Raw genomic sequence first — 18,836 nt, forward strand, 5'->3', positions numbered from 1 at the left:
TGCAGTATCTATGACTCTCCACTAGAGGTCGCCATTACACTAAATATTTGCTAGTTTGCTGTCATGCTGTCAAAATTCAACTGGATTTTTAAATGGTCGTGGTGTATATGTCTTACATTGCAAGTCACTCTGGAACGGAGACGCAAAATTAATGTCATGTCCTCTGCGATTAAATTGTTCTTGAATCACAAGTTGTTACGCATATTTTCCAGAAAGAAAGCTGTCTACTAAATTAAGCGGCAAAAGGATATTTAAGGTTTGATAAAGAAACGGGAAAAATATCATGCTTTGTAACTTGGTTAGAACTAGTTTTGTCCCCTGAGTTTTCATATGTACGATTGAGTGTTATTACTCCTTCCAAAAGTCCTATGTAAAATTAGCATTTTGTTCCACTTCACACACTGGACGCATAGATCATCCTTTTAACATCAATCAACAGGACATTCTTATTATGATCTAAGAACATTATGATTTACATTACTTATGACAGCCACGTCTGTGTCCATAAATTTAATTATTCAGATTATGACATCAATGGTGCTTTTCCAGAGCTGCGCAGCTGGCCCCAAATGACTGCCCGTGATCAGTCTGGTTACCTCGGTGTACACCCTCATGTTATTGCATTTTAATACCACAGGAGGACACTGTTGCATCCAACTTTGGGCTCTGCCATCAGTTGAAATACTACTGTATATAATACATATATAATTAATCGTAGTATTGTAATTATCTCCGTAGTAATTCGCACATTTGTTTTTTTTTTAACTTGCTGTGTTATCCGTATTTAGCCCCACAGCTTTTTAAATAATCTGTTTGGTGAACCAGATGTGTCAATGGAAATAATTAATTCAAACTTAAGTCAGTAATATCACTTCCAAGCTAGCAGACGAAGAGCAGGAGGGAATATGTTCTGTAGGAATTTTCGTTGAATCACAACTTCACATTTCTCAGGGGTTGTTAAATGATTCAAGGCTTAGCAAGCTTAAGTGAGCTGACTGCGCCGCGCGACCGCTCGCGTGCTCGTGTTCTTCGAAGTTACCAGCGGCAACTCCGGAGCCAAGTAGCGGGAGTGCGTTAGTCGGACTCCCACATTAACGGACTTCTCTGAGCAGACCTGGCTCAAATTAAAACCAGAACTAGAACCAGAACCCTTTCAGGCTTTCTTCAGCAAGTGTTTCACGGATGGGTCGTTTTATGTGAGAGCGTTATGATATTTCCTCCGTTGACCCTCTGAAAGTCCGGTTTATATCATTCCCGATGCAAGGTGACTTCTACCCGTCCAACTGAAAAACAGCACTTCCTTAAATAGCTCCTGTGGCCTTGGCCTATCCAAGCTTTGATTTTAAAATTCTTGTGTGTCGACACCCAGGCTGCAATTTAACAGCTTCATAATAATATATAATTCCCGATATAACATACAGTGATCATATTTTTAAAAGTTTTATGTTACTGTTAATGTGTGTGTGTGTGGGGGGGGAGGGGGGGGACTGAAATACAGATAAAGAAGTTGTTTTACTTTTTTTGAACTTGGACACCCGTTGCGTTTCTGAAGATGATTGTGCTTCTGATGGCACCTCATGGGGACCTGAACACTCAGGTAGGTCTCAGTGGGGGCCGTGCGGCAGGTAATTAACACACCTCCCTGAACATCACCAGAGCCCTCGCACAGCTCCCCCATCAGAGGACCAGGAGGACGGGGCGGAGCAGGGCCTGCTGGGGGGAGGAGAGTCCCTGAAGGTGAGGCAGCACCTGGCTGTAGGTGTACCGCGTGAGAGAGGCACGCCTCTGTGTGAGACTGGCGGGTGACTGTTCAGCTGCAGTGGCTTATGGGTAACAGCGGGCCCATGGATCTGTGGGGCTCTGTTTCGTGTGACAGTTCTGTTCTCCTGGATTTCAGATCCTGCGATGACCCCTCCCTGTACAGTATTCCTTAGCGCACCTCACAAGCCTTCCTGGGTTTTTACGCGGCTGAGATTATTTGAGGAACTGTAAGTGCTCTCCGTCGAGCCTCTTCTCTTTCCGTTCTGCGTTTTTCCCCCCCGATGCGGTGCGATCGGAGCTGTGGGGTGAGCGGGCTTGAGCTGGAGGGCAGACGTTTTCTCCATCCTTCATTTCTAATCCCTTCAAAACGCGACTGCCTCTCAGGAAATGCTGTCTCCAACTTAATCAAGCCAGTTGCTAAGCTACATCTCCCCAGACTCATTTGATGTCTTCCCCTCAGCCTCTCTAATCAACCTAATTGCCTTTTTATTTACTGCCAAGCTTTCGCACTGGTGCGGGGAATCTATCCTTTCCAGGAGCACAAGGGGCTAAATGTCTCACTTCTGCCCTGAATGACTGTCTGTCTGAAATTTTCTCCTAGTTTAGCAGCAGTAGTGTGTGTGTGTGTGTGTGTGTGTGTGCATGTGTATGTGCTCTGTGAGTGAGTGTGCGCGTGTGTGTATGTTGTGTGTGAATCAATGTTTGTGTGTGTGTGTTTGTTTGTTCTCCAAAGGAAACTGAAGACTGTTTTTCCTTAGCAGAGATAATCATATCCTTCCTGTCCTGTGGATATGGGATGTAAACATAAGGTAGATTTGCACCAGCAATGTTTGTTTTGCACGCAGCTACAATATAAACTGTTAATCATTCATCCAGATATTTTTGTCTAGAATAGATCTATCCCTTTCAAGACTGTTTCCTCCTCTCTCAATGAAAAATAAAACACAAACTACATTTTTAATAGAGAGAGGGAGACTGAGTTTACTCTGAACTTCCCTTCTAAAGTCCGGACCTCGTCTGAGACCTCCTCCTTTCAGCCTTTGGGGCTGTGGCCTGCTGTGGAACTCTGGGATGGCGTGGTCATCCACACCAGGCCCCTTGCTGCCCTGTGACTGGCCAGTTCAGCCATTTCAGTGACCAATCAGGGCGTGGCCCCTTGTTGGTGCGCCCCAGGTCCCGACAGCTCAGATGGAGCGGCTCTGGTTTTAAGTGCTGAGACGGTCCGGGACGTGAGCGCTGGGGACTGACGGGCGTGAGCGCGGGGGACTGACGGGCATGAGCGCGGGGGACTGACGGGCGTGAGCGCGGGGGACTGACGGGCGTGAGCGCGGGGGACTGACGGGCGTGAGCGCGGGGGACTGACGGATGCGTTGTGAGCGCGGGGGACTGACGGGCGTGAGCGCGGGGACTGACGGGCGTGAGTGCGGGGGACTGACGGGCGTGAGCGCGGGGACTGACGGGCGTGAGCGCGGGGGACTGACGGACGTGAGCGCGGGGGACTGACGGGCGTGAGCGCGGGGGACTGACGGGCGTGAGCGCGGGGGACTGACGGACGTGAGCGCGGGGGACTGACGGGCGTGAGCGCGGGGGACTGACGGGCGTGAGCGCGGGGGACTGACGGGCGTGAGCGCGGGGGACTGACGGGCGTGAGCGCCGGGGACTGACGGGCGTGAGCGCGGGGGACTGACGGGCGTGAGCGCGGGGGACTGACGGAGCGTTGTGAGCGCTCGCCGGTCGCGGGACGGTTGCGGGACGATCACGTGGTTATCTCACACACGAGCGCTCCTGCTTCTTTGTGCTCGCCGCTCGCTGAACACCGCTCGCTGAACGCCGCTCGCTGAACGCCGCTCGCCGCTCGATGAACACCGCTCGCCGCTCGATGAACACCGCTCGCCGCTCGATGAACGCCGCTCGCCGCTCGATGAACGCCGCTCGCCGCTCGATGAACGCCGCTCGCCGCTCGCTGAACGCCGCTCACCGCTTGCCGCTCGCTCTCCTTGCGTAACGCAGGTCTAGCGCTGCCGCGCTCTCTGTATCAGTGCCCCTCTGAGCCCTGTGCCCCGCGGCCTGTTCTAGCCCTCATCTGCAGATTTTACATTATGTTTTATGTTTTATGTTAGTTTTATGTTTTCTTTTGTTATATATTTTTTTGTGAATGTACAGGGGGTCATATTAAACATTAAACTGATGGCTTGCCGTAGCTAAGAACTCTCAGGCCCGGGACAGAATATACTGGGGAGGCCTCCTCACTTCTGATTAATTTAGTAACAAATTTAAAATGGTTACGCCCCATACCCTGGACCCCCTCCGGCTCAGGCCGGGGACAGGGTGTCCCTGTCCACCCCCCACCCCCCCCTGTCTGCGGTCCTGGATGGAGATGCCTTGTCCCAAAGCTCCACAAGCCTCTCTCTCTCTCTCTCTCTCTCTCTCTGTCTCTCTCTCTCGATGAGATATCGATCTGCATGCGGGACTGCACCTGCCCTGTGAACGCTCAGGTTAAAGACAGCCAGAGATGGCCCAGATTTACGCATTCAGCATATGCCCCCCCCCCCCCCCCCTTTAATATGTTGGACAAAACAAATGAGTGACCAATCCGGTCGTGTGCTTTTGGTTATGCAACAGGCCTTAGCTCTGATTGGCTGAGCTCTGTGCCCTCGGCCTCCATGTCCCCCATCTCACCTGCGGGCTGGAGTACCTGTCGCCTGAAGAGACATCAAAACATCGCCGCCGCCGCCCCCCCCCCCCCCCCCACCCCACTTTTTCTCTCGCGTGTATTTAAATATGAAGCGAAAGGAGCCTTTGATCCCCCTCCCCACTGTTATCTGGCCGAGGCTGAATCAGGCTCAGTCTGTGCGGCTTTTTCTCTTCCTGCACTTTGAGGCCTGATCCTAACTGACACGCTGGCCGCATCAGGGCCTTGACGGTGATGCGTCCTGAAGTCTGAGCGCTGGGCTGCGCTTAGGCCAGCGTTGCCATGACTCCACCCAGGATGCTGCCGGTCTGCGATTTATCAGTTATGGTTTTTATGAGCGTGCTCTGAGGTGGATCTTTCCATGGCACGCGTTCCTGACTACTGATTATATGGTGGACGTACTGATAACCGACTGGCCAGGCTGCACCATCGATGAATTATAATATCACTTTAATGTAGAGTCTTCGACCAGTTTGATTAAATATTTAGAGATATGTAGTTTAGAATGATGGAGGTAAATAACTGTTAATGCACATTGTGAAAACAGCCACCGGTTGGTCTTAGAAGCCAGAGGAAACTCTGGTATTGAAATAATTAATAATTTTGTTTCGCAGTCGGTCTTTGCTGAAAGTTTGGGGTTTTGTTGTGGAGATATTTGGACTTTGAAGCCTGAGAGTCTTTATTATTGGAAGCCCCAGTCTTGGGGCTGTGGATTGACCTTAAGCATAGGTGTTGCTTCAGGTTCGGCTGGTGGGTTGTGTAGTTTCCAGTGCGCTGGACTAAACTACACAGGTACACAGCGACAGGTACTCAGTGGGGCCTGAGCAGGCGGTGCCTGTGCTCCAGTTCTGCAGTTTGTTACAGGCAAGGTTCATCACGTTCCCAAGCAGCAAGACCCGCAGTCACACTGAGAGCAGTACAGAGAAGCAGCACGTATTCGAAACAGGATCGCTGCTGATTGCTGGCCACATCTGAAATAAATAACTGTCAGGTTAAAAACGAATGTCAGATACGTTGTGCTTAGTGTGGGCAGCCAAGGCCCATTTCCAACACTTGAACTTGTTAATTGTTCGATGCGGCGGGTAATTTGTGCTGTAATGTGTGCTTCTGCCGACAGCCCTCTCAGAGATGATTCTGTGCACTATTCCAATTATAGAAGGCATGACAAAAAACTAAAGGTGCCCAGGTCAGAGTTAAAATGAACTTATGGACAAAAACATTCTCTTATTATTATAATGATTTATTCTCATCATTATTTTTCTGAGTGTAATGGAAGTACACATCCCACATTTTAAAAAAAGAACTCATTCACAGTCACAGTTTGGTGCGTTCTGTCTCTTACCCTCCGAATAACTGGCCCCACCTGTACCGCACGAGTCAGAGCCACACCTTTCATCTGAATCCGCGATAGGCAAGCTTAGCGTGATGATGTCACAGGGATATAATTCCTCCCCTTCTTCTCCCCTTCTCAGATCGGGGGGCTGGTGAACTAGGGTTTCATTTTGATTGGTCAGCTGACGCCCCATTGTAAGGCAGTTCAAAGGGTTTTTTTTAAAAGGAATTTTCTGTGGAACGCTTGGCAGAGATCCACTCCAGAAGGTGTTGTCGTGGCGACACAATACACTTGGCCGGCCTCAAATGGGCATGCTCAGACCCTGACACCCCCCAGGGATGGAGGGGGGGGAAGCCGCCAACCAGAACGAGGAGCCGTGCTGGTGAGCAGTACCTGCAGGCACACCTACACACACTCACACACTCACACACACACATACACACACGCACACAGACACAGACACACATGCACACACACCCACCAAAACACACACAATCATAATCCATCTGTCCCCTCATGAACAGGAACCACTTTCATAACCCCTGGATCAGAACTGTTCTACTACCCTGAAATTAAAGCACAGCAATCCCATCTCTGCTAAAAGCAGTGTGGTTAGAGCACCTGCTGCATTTCACAGGCAAAAAAAGTCATCAGCCTGAATTCAATCAACTTCCATCCTTAAATCTGTCTTACGATGGCCTGAATTCAATCAACTTTTGTACAAGTAAAGGCAAGTGTGACAGTCTGTTCACATACTTGGTTTGATGAGTTTAACTCGGTGATAGACAAACTCACGTTTGTGTCTGTTATTTACAACAACAACAAAAAACCCTGACTTTTAACTGTTTGCCAAATTTAAGGTTGAATATTGATTGAGTCCCAGCTGTAATTTAGCATCTTTCATCGGTTCATGCTACTCAATGTGGCATAAACATAAAAATACAGCACATGTATTTCATTATTTTGTTTCTCTAAATCGAGCAAGAAATCTTCGCTGTGGTGAGTAACGTGATAGCGATGGCTGATTTTTATTAGTTCTTTGTGTGAATGTTTCCTGGTGTAGGCAGGTTTTGATAATTGTGTGTTTACTTTAATCCATTGAGTAAAAGGTTAATTTTAACAATAATTAAAATCCTGTAAAATCGCACCTTTCCTGAACACATGCGGTGTGTTGTGTTGCATTACAAGTTCCACTTGTACTAATTCATAATGCCGTGGAATCATAAAGCGTTTATCTGCTGTGTACCTCTGTACGCCAGGTCGCCAGGTTACCTGGTTGCTAGGTTGCCAGGTCAGTGGCAGGACTTGCTGTACTGAGTCCATAATGCTTATCATATTGTGCAATACAGACGAGGAACGGGAATCATGTCTTCAGATAAGAATCATGTCCTTTTCCCCTGCGCATCACTGCTATGCAGTCATAATTCAATTGTTTTGCTTTATTTAGAAGGTTAATATTGACAGGGATGTGCTCAGAACACACAGAATAATTGATGCCGTGCACAATATTTCCCTTCTTCCCAGACAACCTCTGTGAGGACGACAGGAGATATATGACATTATTTGATTAAAAAAAAACACAGTATATATAGATTTTTTTTGTACTTGGTTTGGTCTGAACTGAACAGATTGATGTTGCCGTTGTGTGTGTGTTGTATGTGCTGTAAATCATTGTAAAATAGATTTATTTGAAATAAGTACATAAAGGCAGCTTGGTGGGCAGTTACAGGTTGGAGACGTGCCCAGTGCTAGTGTTTACCACATGGCTCAAACAGGATATGACACGCCAGCTCACTTCCTTCTGCCAATGCACCCTACTGATAAAAGGCCAATCAGAACGTAAACACATTTTTCCTTTTTTTCTGTCGTTTTTATTTTTGGATGTTTTGATGTTGATCTGACCCTTAATTGCGTGTTCTTGCGGGGCCTGGTGTTCTGTGTGCGGGCCGGACATCGGCTTCCTGACGCACCTGGTGTTCTTCTGCTCCCCCTCTCATTCTCCAGTTTCACAGAGGTCCTTAATGGAATCAGCGCCGTAAAAAAAACCCGCCATCAAAAGAGTGTCTGGCCTCGATCCCCATTAGCGCTGCAGACAGAGGCCAGCCCCCCCAGAGTGGAAAAGCTCTTCTTCTGATTTGGTCTCTTCAGGTGTCAAAATGGAAGATAAAAATGACAGTTAGCCGAGATTTAAAAATGACAGTTAACTGAGATTTTAAAAATGGCTGTTAACCAAATTTCAAAATGACAGTTGGTGCAGATTTAGAAATGAAAGTTGAGAGAGATTTTAAAAAGGTGGTTAAAAGACTTCAGCTTTTTGATTTCTCTGATGTGTTTCTTTGTTTCTTCTTTTCCGTCTTTCTTTTTCTCATTTCATTTCATCTGTATTTTTTGTAGCCTTTCCCCTGTTCTTCAGCTGAAGCTGGTTGGTTTCTGCACCTTGGTTACCGGATTACTTGCTTTTATTTGATTGGCCGATTCTAAAGCAGGATATCTTCCTGTTCATTATCGTATGATGTCTGTAGTTTAATATCATGCAGTAAAAGCTGAATCACTCTTCATATTTGTCAGTATAACTGGAGGATATGTGTATTTATTTGTCCAGTGATCTATAAGGATTCACTGGACTCATGGTGTGATATGCTAAAACCACCAGAGTTGTCCTGTTGCCATGAAAACAGCCCCAATGGCCAATAAAAACCAGCCAAAATTCAGCCCACTGTGCCTGAAAGCCAAACACACTGCTGCCAGACCAGAACATAACGTCCCGCTGCTGTGCTTGAACAGGCCAAGTCTTCAGTTAGTCACTGAGGTTCAGACCCTAACCCTAACCCTCGCTCCTGCAAAACCCTGTGAAATCTCATGGAATGCAGAACTCGTTCAGTACTGTCCTGGAACTCGTCTGTTTTATTACAATCTCATAAATCACTGACCGAGTCGCTCAATCATGAATCACTGACTGAGTCGCTCAATCATGAATCACTGACTGAGTCGCTCAATCATGAATCACTGACTGAGTCGCTCAATCATGAATCACTGACTGAGTCGCTCAATCATGAATCACTGACTGAGTCGCTCAATCATGAATCACTCACTGAGTCGCTCAATCATGAATCACTGACTGAGTCGCTCAATCATGAATCACTCACTGAGTCACTCAATCATGAATCACTAACTGAGTCGCTCACTTTTTCAGTAACAGGAAACCTCTGTGATGCAGAAATCTCTGTAACTTTAATTTTTAAAATTTTTATTTCTTTATTTGGAAAGGGACAATGTACATTAATCAACATTTAAACAAATGTGAATGTACCCGAGTTAGCCATAAGGCTAGTTTTCATCGGCAGTCCCTTAACTGCCGATGGAACGACTCGAGTCATCCGGGTTTGATCGACTCGGACTCTTTCTGAGCACACAGTCCCTGTCGGACTCGTATGAACCCGTTTATGATGGAGCTGAATTCCCGCTGACCTGCTGCACAGTGGCAGGCGCGGTTATCCCCGAGAGCAGCGTAACTGCGTCATACGGGCCGGACAGAGGACCAGTCCTGCTGACTAACGCTGGGGGGGCGGGGGGGCGGCGGGGAACAGGCTGGAGCCAAATGAGCCCCCAGAGAATCGCTGGTTCTGTTTACCTTTCTGGTAAATGATCCCTTCACCCCCCCCCCCCCCATTCCCCCCTCGTCCCACATCCAGATCTATCATATTGGGATATTTTACACACTCATCAGAGGGGGTGATGGTATCCATGACGTTGGTCTCCATGACGATGGCATCGGGGTGACGTGCTTTCCTGTGGGAAAGAGCACTGGTGCATGGAATCCTCTGCACCTACTCAAATCTTAGGACCGTGCAGCCAGTGGAAATTTACACTGGAGCCATCACTGGTTCTGCTCTGTGAGAATTCCCATTCACCCTCTGAATGGGGCGACTGTCATCATGAGCGCAATTTTCAGTCCTCAGATTCACTGAAACCCTCAGAAATGTCAGAGCTGTTAGAATATGAAGCAGGATTTAAGCAGTCCGGGGTGGGGTGGGGGGTGGGTGTACAAATTGCATTTAAATCACAAAAAGTATCTTCCTTTCCCATGCAATCTCTCTGAATAACTTCAGTAACTTCCAGCAAATTGGTCAATTCAATTTCTCTCTCTCCCTCCTCCTTTGTCTCTGTTTTTCTTTCTCTCTCTCTCTCTGTCTGTCTAAATGCAATGCCATGTGTTTCATGCTTCATAGTTTTCTGACATCAACTTTTGTTACAGCTTCAAATTATCCAGTAGGATTTGTCTTGATGTGGATATTTAGTTTGGTCTGTGATTAATTCATATTACATTCACAAATATAATCATAAATATTAAATTTTTAAGTAAATAATTACCAGGTAAATATGGAGTATTTTAATGCTACTCCTGAAAGTAAATGTGAAAGGGACACAGAATGAAATGCATAGCTGTATTCATCACTGCATTACTCAGCAATTCCTGTTTTGTTTTTGCTAGAATCTGATAACACAAGACCCAATGATGACAGGCCCTAATTAGATTTTGTCTCATTTCTATTCATTGGAAATTTGGTTTATTCGTGGCAGATTAATAAATTCAACAATAAATAAACTCACAACCAAACCATACAATACTTATTTTCTCAATCAAGTTATTAGAATTATGATCTTAGCACACAGGATATGACAGAGTGGCTCCTGTCTCTCACTCATAATTCATATTTCTGGAAAAGGAAAGCGGTGTTCCCACAGACAGTAGAGCCTTTTCACACCCTGCTCCTCTTCTCAAAGTTTGATTTCTGCTCAACATTCTCAGTCTCTGGAGAAGTGCTGCATCATAGACTAAAGTCATAAACAAATACATCCACACGTTTATTTAAAAAAACAAACCAGAAACAAAGTGTTATTTAATCTTGGCAGTTGGATGCCCTTATTGTACGATAGAGTGCATTGTCACCAATGCCTTATAACAGCACTTATTACGCACGTATCACGCACCTATAACAGCATTGTAAAGTGCAGTCGTGAAAGGGTTAAAAATCTACATGAAATCAGACTAACGTGCTCAGTAAAACCATCGCACGTGTGTGTGGTCGTAAGGGAAATAAAATTTTAAAAAACATTAAAACAAATAAACTGGTATGACAAAAGAGAGATAGTTAGAATGGAAATAATAAAACTTTGTACAAAATTAAACTCTTGAGCAGGGTAAAATATGTGTGTGTGTGTGTGTGTGTGTGTGAACCTGAAACTGAACTTCAGGTTAACAGGAACCTACGATAATTGGTTTCAATCCCTTAAGTGTAAAAAATAGGCTCTTTCTAATACCAGAAACAGTTGATATAAAGTGTCAAAATTACATATATGTACACAGTTTTTTTTTCTTTCTATGAGCAGTAGTGTCACTCAAAAGTCCACCCTCCCCATATATTGTTTATTGGGGAAAAACATGCTTAATTTGTAAAACTCAAAAGCAAAATCCCAAAAATTGGGATACTAATATTACTTTATATACAATTTTTTCAGGTTCATCATAAGAATATTAAGAATATTAAACATTAACAGTGTCTTTTTGTCTCTCAGAAAACCCCCTCTATCAAAAGATAAATCAGATAATACACTATAAACATGAGGGAGAAAGTAAAAAAGGACTGGAACTTGAACTGTAAGCCTGTATAACAATGTCTTAAGCATGACATGACACCTCCCCTAGCCAATCACGGCAGCTTATTACAGCTAACAGACAAATGTCATAATGCCACATAACACTGTCAACAATGCTTAAATGATATGTAGGCATTATAACCTGTGAGTTCAAGTACATTTATTACCAAAGTAGCAAATAATGAAACAAACAAAAAAAATCTTAAGACAAACCCCAACAGATTTAATGGTTATTTAGTCTAAAACAGTGCCTCAGTTTGGTCTAGCGTGATAGTCCGCCCCCCCCGAGCACCTGAGGACAAAAAGAGAACACAGTGAGTCCTCCAGGGTGCTAGGTGGCGCTGTGGCTCGTTTAATGTAGTAGTCCTCTCACGGGCACAGAGGGAAACGGGGGGGGGTGCAGTGAGTCCTCCCGGCCACTAGCTGGCGCTGTGGTTAGTCTGCAGCAGTGGACCCCACAGCCACACAGAGGGAAACGAGGGGAAGCGTAGTGGGTCCTCCCGGCCACTAGAAGGAGCTGCGGCGCTTGGTGGGGCCGCGGGCGGTGGAGAGGCTGTGCAGGCCGGTGGAGACGGAGCTGATGGCGGAGCGGCGTTGCAGGCCGCAGACGCAGCCGTTGGACAGTGGGTCGGTGTAGGCCTCGCTGTGCTCCACGCAGGTGTCCGAGGTGGACAGGTCGCGCGGGATGATCATGGGGATGGAGTACTGCAGCTTCTCCCGGCTCTTATACCACAGGCAGGAGCACATGGACTGGAAGTGCATCACCTCCGCGTACACGTTCCGCAGGCCCCGCCCCCCTCCTCCGCCGCCGCCCCCCCCGCCGCCGCCCCCCCCGACCCCGCCCGCGGAGGAGGAGGAGGAGGAGAAGGAGGCGGGGTCCCCGGGCCTGCGGGGGGCGTGCGGGTGCTGAGGCCCCGCCCCCGCGCCCGCCGGCTGCCCGTTGCGGGACAGCAGGGCCCGCTGCTCTGCGTCGCGCTTCTCGTCCTCGGCGTTCATGGTCATGAAGCGCAGCACCACCAGGTTGAGGAAGGCGCCGATGACGGTGAGGCCGGTCAGGATGTAGATGAAGCTGAAGGCCACGTAGCGCGGCTGGTTCTGCAGCGCCTCGTCCTTCTGCAGGGCCACGTAGTCGCCGAAGCCGATGGTGGTCAGCGTGATGAAGCAGTAGTAGAAGGCGTGGAAGAAGCTCCAGGTCTCGTAGCGGGAGAAGGCGGCGGCCCCCACGCACAGCGTCCCCACGCAGGAGAAGAAGCCGATGGCCACCATGTTGGCCATGGACACCTCGGGCCGCCGCAGGCCCAGCGCCCTCTTCAGGCGGTGCAGGAGGTAGCGCACCAGCGTGTTGATGCGCTCGCCCAGGCTCTGGAACATCACCAGCGTCAGCGGGATGCCCAGCAGCGCGTAGAACATGCAGAACACCTTACCGCCGTCCGTGCTGGGGGCCGCATGCCCATACCCTGCGGGGGGGCGGAGGAGAGGGGGGGCAGATTCAGTCAATGCCAGTGACGTTTGTTTTTATTATTAGAAGCTGGCAGCCAGCATGTGTGCCCACGAACGGTAATAGCAAGGGGGGGGTGGATCTGTGGCCGAATGCTGCTGAGAGCCCTTCTGTTGATATGGTCGGGCGGGGGTGGGGTCGGGGGCTGGGGCGGGGGTGGAGGGGGCACATTATTTATTCAAAAGGCAAATATTTCTGGGACTGGTACAGAGACATAACCAGGCACACTGACAACATTCATATTCTAATGAGCACCAGTGGCATTATTTATTTGTTACATTACGCGCACACACACACACATACCTACACACACATACATACATACACACACATACATACACACTCACACACACACACACATACATACACACATACAGACATTCATACATGCAAACATGCATACATACATACACACATACACACACACACACACACACACACATACAGACATTCATACATGCAAACATGCATACATACATACACACACACACACACACATACACACACACACACGTACACACATACACACGCACACACACACACACTCACACACTCACACACACACACACATACACACGTACACACATACACACGCACACACACACACACACACACACTCACACACACACACACACTCACACACACTCACACACACACACACTCACACACACACACACACACACACACTCACACACTCACACACACTCACACTCACACACACACACACTCACACACTCACACACTCACACACACACACACACACACACACTCACACACTCACACACACACACACTCACACACACACACACACACGCACACACACACACACACTCACACACACACACACTCACACACACACACACACACACACACACACACTCACACACACTCACACACACACACACACGCACGCAATAGACAGCCCTAAAGTATGCATTCAGTTTGTCTCAATATAAAGGGCCTCTCTCTTTGCAGTCAGAAGAGGCTTCATGTCCTTGGTGCCCCAGTCCTAGATCTTATGAAACTAAATCTGTGTAAGCCAGTAAAAAAAACACTATAGAGTACGATCAGGTTTGGAGCTCTTCCCTGAAGTTTTTATTAAACCCTGCTTGCTGCTCCAAAGGTGCTGCAACACGTGCACCTCCCCCCCTCCCCCCCTCCCCCCTCCCCTCCCCTCCTGCCCCCCCCCATGGCCTTCCTCAGACACTGGGGAACAGTGCATGCTAACACACATTAGCATGATAAGCTCTTTGCTGATTACACAGCGAGCTGGAGTGTGAGTGAGGCTGGTGTTGCCTTTGATGTGCTAATGCTTTGAGACCTGTCTGCGCGCGGGGGGGGGGGGGGGGGGGGGGGGGGGGGGTGCTCATGTGGAAGAGGTGCTTTACTGCTTCATCATTCCGCATTTCACAGCCAGGGGCTGTAGCTAGGAATTGTGGGAGAATACTGAGAATACTGTTTAAATAGAACAAGCTGATTTTTTTTAGCTCTGTCCCCCTCCCCCCCCAAAGCTGTGGGCTCCTACAATCGTCACCACCCTTCACCCCACTAGCGACGGCCCTGTGTGGATTGACGCTGTCCCGGCAGCAGTATGAGCACAGTCCCGGGGGAGACTGTTTCTTTCGTTTCTCCGTCTTACTCTAATCTAACAGGACAGGAAATGACACGTCAGAGATGGTGGCACTGTACCACAAGTCAGCCCAGTTCCTGGTATAAACAAGCCTCTGCTTAAATCACTTTCAAAATCTTTTCTTATATAACAAAGTACATTTGCTCCTTATTGCATTGTTATGCTCGCTAGCTCAAAGCAGAGGGTCAGGATTTGGGTCTGTCTGGTGCAGTGACATTCAGAGACTGAAGTCAGTGTGTGAGCATCTGCTGCAGAGCGTGATGTCACTCCTGCAGAGGCAGTGATAGGGCGATAGAGTGTGATGTCACTCCCTCAGTAGCAGTGAGAGGGTGATAGTGTGTGATGTCACTCCCTCAGTAGCAGTGAGAGGGTGATAGTGTGTGTTGTCACTCTCTCAGTAGCAGTGAGAGGGTGATAGTGTGTGATGTCACTCCCTCAGTAGCAGTGAGAGGGTGATAGTGTGTGATGTCACTCCCTCAGTAGCAGTGAGAGGGTGATAGTGTGTGATGTCACTCTCTCTGTAGCAGTGAGAGGGTGATAGTGTGTGATGTCACTCCCTCATTAGCAGTGAGAGGGTGATAGTGTGTGATGTCACTCCCTCAGTAGGAGTGAGAGGGTGATAGTGTGTGATGTCACTCCCTCAGTAGCAGTGAGAGGGTGATAGTGTGTGATGTCACTCCCTCAGTAGCAGTGAGAGGGTGATAGTGTGTGATGTCACTCCCTCAGTAGCAGTGAGAGGGTGATAGTGTGTGATGTCACTCCCTCAGTAGCAGTGAGAGGGTGATAGTGTGTGATGTCACTCCCTCTGTAGCAGTGAGAGGGTGATAGTGTGTGATGTCACTCCCTCAGTAGCAGTGAGAGGGTGATAGTGTGTGATGTCACTCCCTCAGTAGCAGTGAGAGCTGATTATTCCTCCAGGCCGAGATCACTGGTCTTTATCTCAGAGGGGACAGGAAGGCCTGTGGTGTGGAGTCTGCAGCAGCCCTGCTCCTATTGGCCGACCAGGCCAAGCGCATCGCCTGCAGACAGCGTTAATGACGGGTTCTCGCTGCTCAGGAATCTAATGCGCATTTTTAAAGCACATTACTTAAACTGCTGACCTCTGCCTGAGAAAGGAAAATCTGCGTCTGCTAATCTCGCCCCCAAGCTAGAAACACGACTGCGCATCCCCCTGGGGCTGTGGGAGGAGCCTGAGCTGAAGGGCACGGAATTCTGAGAGTGAGTGACAGCTGGTGCGTGGCTGGTCCCACCCAAATGGCGGGTCTCGGTGCAGGGGTGATTTTGGCGGTATCCCACCCTGGCACCGCCCCCTTGGCACAGCTCCCCCGGCAACGTGCCCCCTCCAGCCTGGCGGGACAGCGCGTAATTGGTGGTTTGAGATTTGGGAACAGAGAGCAGATGTGACAGCTCTATCTAAGAGGGTTTTTTTGTTATTTTGGGTTACAGACAGCCAGGCAGAAGCTGTCCTCTGGCTGAGACAGTGGGCCAGCCTGGTTTCGGTCTTGTCTTGACGGTTTTGTACATTTCTTGTGTCTGGGATGTGATTTCAGAATGGTCTTTTCTGTGGGCCTTCGAGAATGTTTGCAACGGAGTCAGAACCTCCAGTTTGGATTTATCGCATCGGTTCAGTTTTGGCCCCAGCAGCTGCCCAATGGGGTTTGAGCAAAAAGGAAAATAAAATGGCCGCTGGCTAGTTAGTGTAGAGCACTAACCAAAGTTTTTAGGCGCAAAAAAAGAGCCCACGTTATCTGAATTATGGCCCGTTCACAGAACATGGAATGTTGTGATGTCATTGCCCTGTTCCAGTGAATCATGTGGGCAGATCTGATCCCCATTGGGGGATGTTTCTCTTCTAATTAACCCCTTAAGCACACGCTAACCTGCACATTAAGCGCTGAGCTGTGCAGTCCTCTCTGGGGGACACAGCAGGCGTAAATGAGACAGCAGAACAGCTTAGCCTGCCCTGGGCCCTCGGTCTAGAACAACTCGTGTATTTGGGTCGGCTTGTGGGTTCCCGAAAAGCCACTATGGGGCTAGTATCCCCCTCACAAGAGTGCTTCTGTTCTGCTGTGGCACACTTTCCCTGCTTCTCCCACAGCCAATGCGGTACTTCACCTGTGAAGTGAGAAGCATAGTTTCTATGTGCTGGGTTTTCTTTGTGCTAATGTGAAGTCGCTGTGGATAAGAGTGTCTGCTAAAAATCCCGGTAATATAGGCTACTGAGGGCTGGCTGCCTGGAAACTGCACATGTAAATGAGCCTGTAGCTAACACAGGTGCAGAGCATCAGTTTATCCTCTGAGTGTTATTCTGAATGACGGGTGACGTCGTGTTGTAGCTGACCTTCGCGTGCCACGCGGCGCTGGGTAGCCCACTGCTGTCCAAAACCGTGAGCAGAGCGACAAGCCTGGCTCTGTCGGAGGGCCGTGCTCATCAGCAAACGTCCTTATGCGCGCCTTGCTTCCCGCCGCGCGACTCGCTGCAGCGTTAACGAATGCTGCTAAGAATAGCCTCCCCCGGTTTGGCTGAGAAGCCCTCGCTCCTCCTGTCGGCCATGTCTCGCATCGCGGCGGGCGCACACTGTCGGCTAAACCACGGGCTGACTGGCGAGCTTCTTTCTGCGTCCTGCCTTTACTGACTGAGCCGCTCTATAGCCTTTACTGACTGAGCCACTCTATAGTCTTTACTGACTGAGCTGCTCTATAGTCTTTACTGACTGAGCCGCTCTATAGTCTTTACTGACTGAGCCGCTCTACAGTCTTTACTGACTGAGCCGCTCTATAGTCTTTACTGACTGAGCCGCTCTATAGTCTTTACTGACTGAGCCGCTCTATAGCCTTTACTGACTGAGCCACTCTATAGTCTTTACTGACTGAGCTGCTCTATAGTCTTTACTGACTGAGCCGCTCTACAGTCTTTACTGACTGAGCCGCTCTATAGTCTTTACTGACTGAGCCGCTCTATAGCATTTACTGACTGAGCCGCTCTACAGTCATTACTGACTGAGCCTCTCTATAGTCTTTACTGACTGAGCCGCTCTACAGGGCCCAGCCTGCGCTTATGGTGAGAGTCTTTACTGACCAAATTCATTGGTGTCCATTTTGTAACTTTTTAGATATTTGCGGCAGTTTGCCAAGGCCTGCTGGGGACTTTTTTTTTCTAAGTGTTTTTCAAATTTTGGTATTTTTACTTTCAAAAAATAATTCAAAGTGTTGTGTGCATCACACAACAAAAACAACATATGCTGAAGTATGAAGTGCACTTGACTGAAGGGTCTTCGCAGTGCTAATGTTCTCTGCGGTGTCCTTTATGTGCCTGAAGAGTTGTTGTGTTTTTCCACTGTGTTCAGCCTGCAGAGCGGCACAAAGCCGCGGTACTGCACGCGCGCACGCGCGCCGCTCTCCGCTAATTAGCACGTCTCCTTTGTTCAGCGCCCACAGGCCCGCGGACCTGTGCGTTCAGGCTCCGGTGAGCCGGTTCAGACCGGTTTCCCTCCTCAGCGGGCCGAGTGCAGCCTGCGTTCGAGCGCGCCGATTCGGACGCCCAGTCCGCGTTAAAAACACCCGACAGCGCACACGGAGAGAACGGCGTGTTTCCCCCAGAGAAATGTTACTGAGTTAAAATGACACGGTCTGCATCAAAAGCATGACGAACCAGTTAAATGGCGGCTTCCTTAAACAGTGAGCTAACAGCCGGCTGACTGGATTAGTCTCGTCCTCAGTTCACTTTCTGAAAACGTTCTAACACCTTATTTTTGGCTGATGCTCTTTCTGCTTCGGTTGGGCTCAGAGCGTGAAAGACAGAAATAATGAGGTGCTAGCGTAGCAGTTTGAGCCGAAGCAGGTTACTGCGCTGAGTGGAACTGGGCCATTGGGGGCACGCTGACCTGCTCATGGGTCAGTCCTGGACCGGCTCAATGCTGTCACCATCAGGAGGGCCAATTTCAGTCTGCACGGCAAGCTGCACAGTTTCGGCTGAATGATTGCAGATGTGGACCAGTACTTAGTGTTGGATAGCCACATAGGGTGAATTGCACCAGAGCTCCCAGCTAAGCAGTCAGGCTCAGACACGCTGGTGTGGAATCTGAGGCAAACAGTCTCTTGTTGCAGGTTGTTATTTAAAACCGATACTACTGTGTTTCGGGGTGGGAGAAGGAACAGACACTGTTTGCATACTTCGGTGTGACTGATGGTGCGATAAATTCGCTAATGCAAGCAGAGCTATAAAACCCGAGAAACGCCTGTGTGGTTTGACCCTTTTACAGAG

General features: G+C 48.7%; 1 protein-coding gene across 1 annotated transcript in view; it reads right to left on the bottom strand.

The window, feature by feature from the left end:
* Positions 1 to 9,016: 9,016 nt before the first annotated feature.
* Positions 9,017 to 18,836, bottom strand: part of kcnk3a (potassium channel, subfamily K, member 3a) — a 34,954-nt gene continuing 25,134 nt past the window's right edge. Inside the window, exon 2 of the mRNA XM_035421394.1 lies at positions 9,017 to 12,901. Within this exon, the coding sequence (XP_035277285.1) occupies positions 11,952 to 12,901 (950 nt within the window). The 3' untranslated portion in view covers positions 9,017 to 11,951. The remainder of the gene's footprint in view (positions 12,902 to 18,836) is intronic.

The sequence above is a fragment of the Anguilla anguilla genome, chromosome 6, assembly GCF_013347855.1.
Source record: "Anguilla anguilla isolate fAngAng1 chromosome 6, fAngAng1.pri, whole genome shotgun sequence".
Lineage (NCBI taxonomy): Eukaryota > Metazoa > Chordata > Actinopteri > Anguilliformes > Anguillidae > Anguilla > Anguilla anguilla.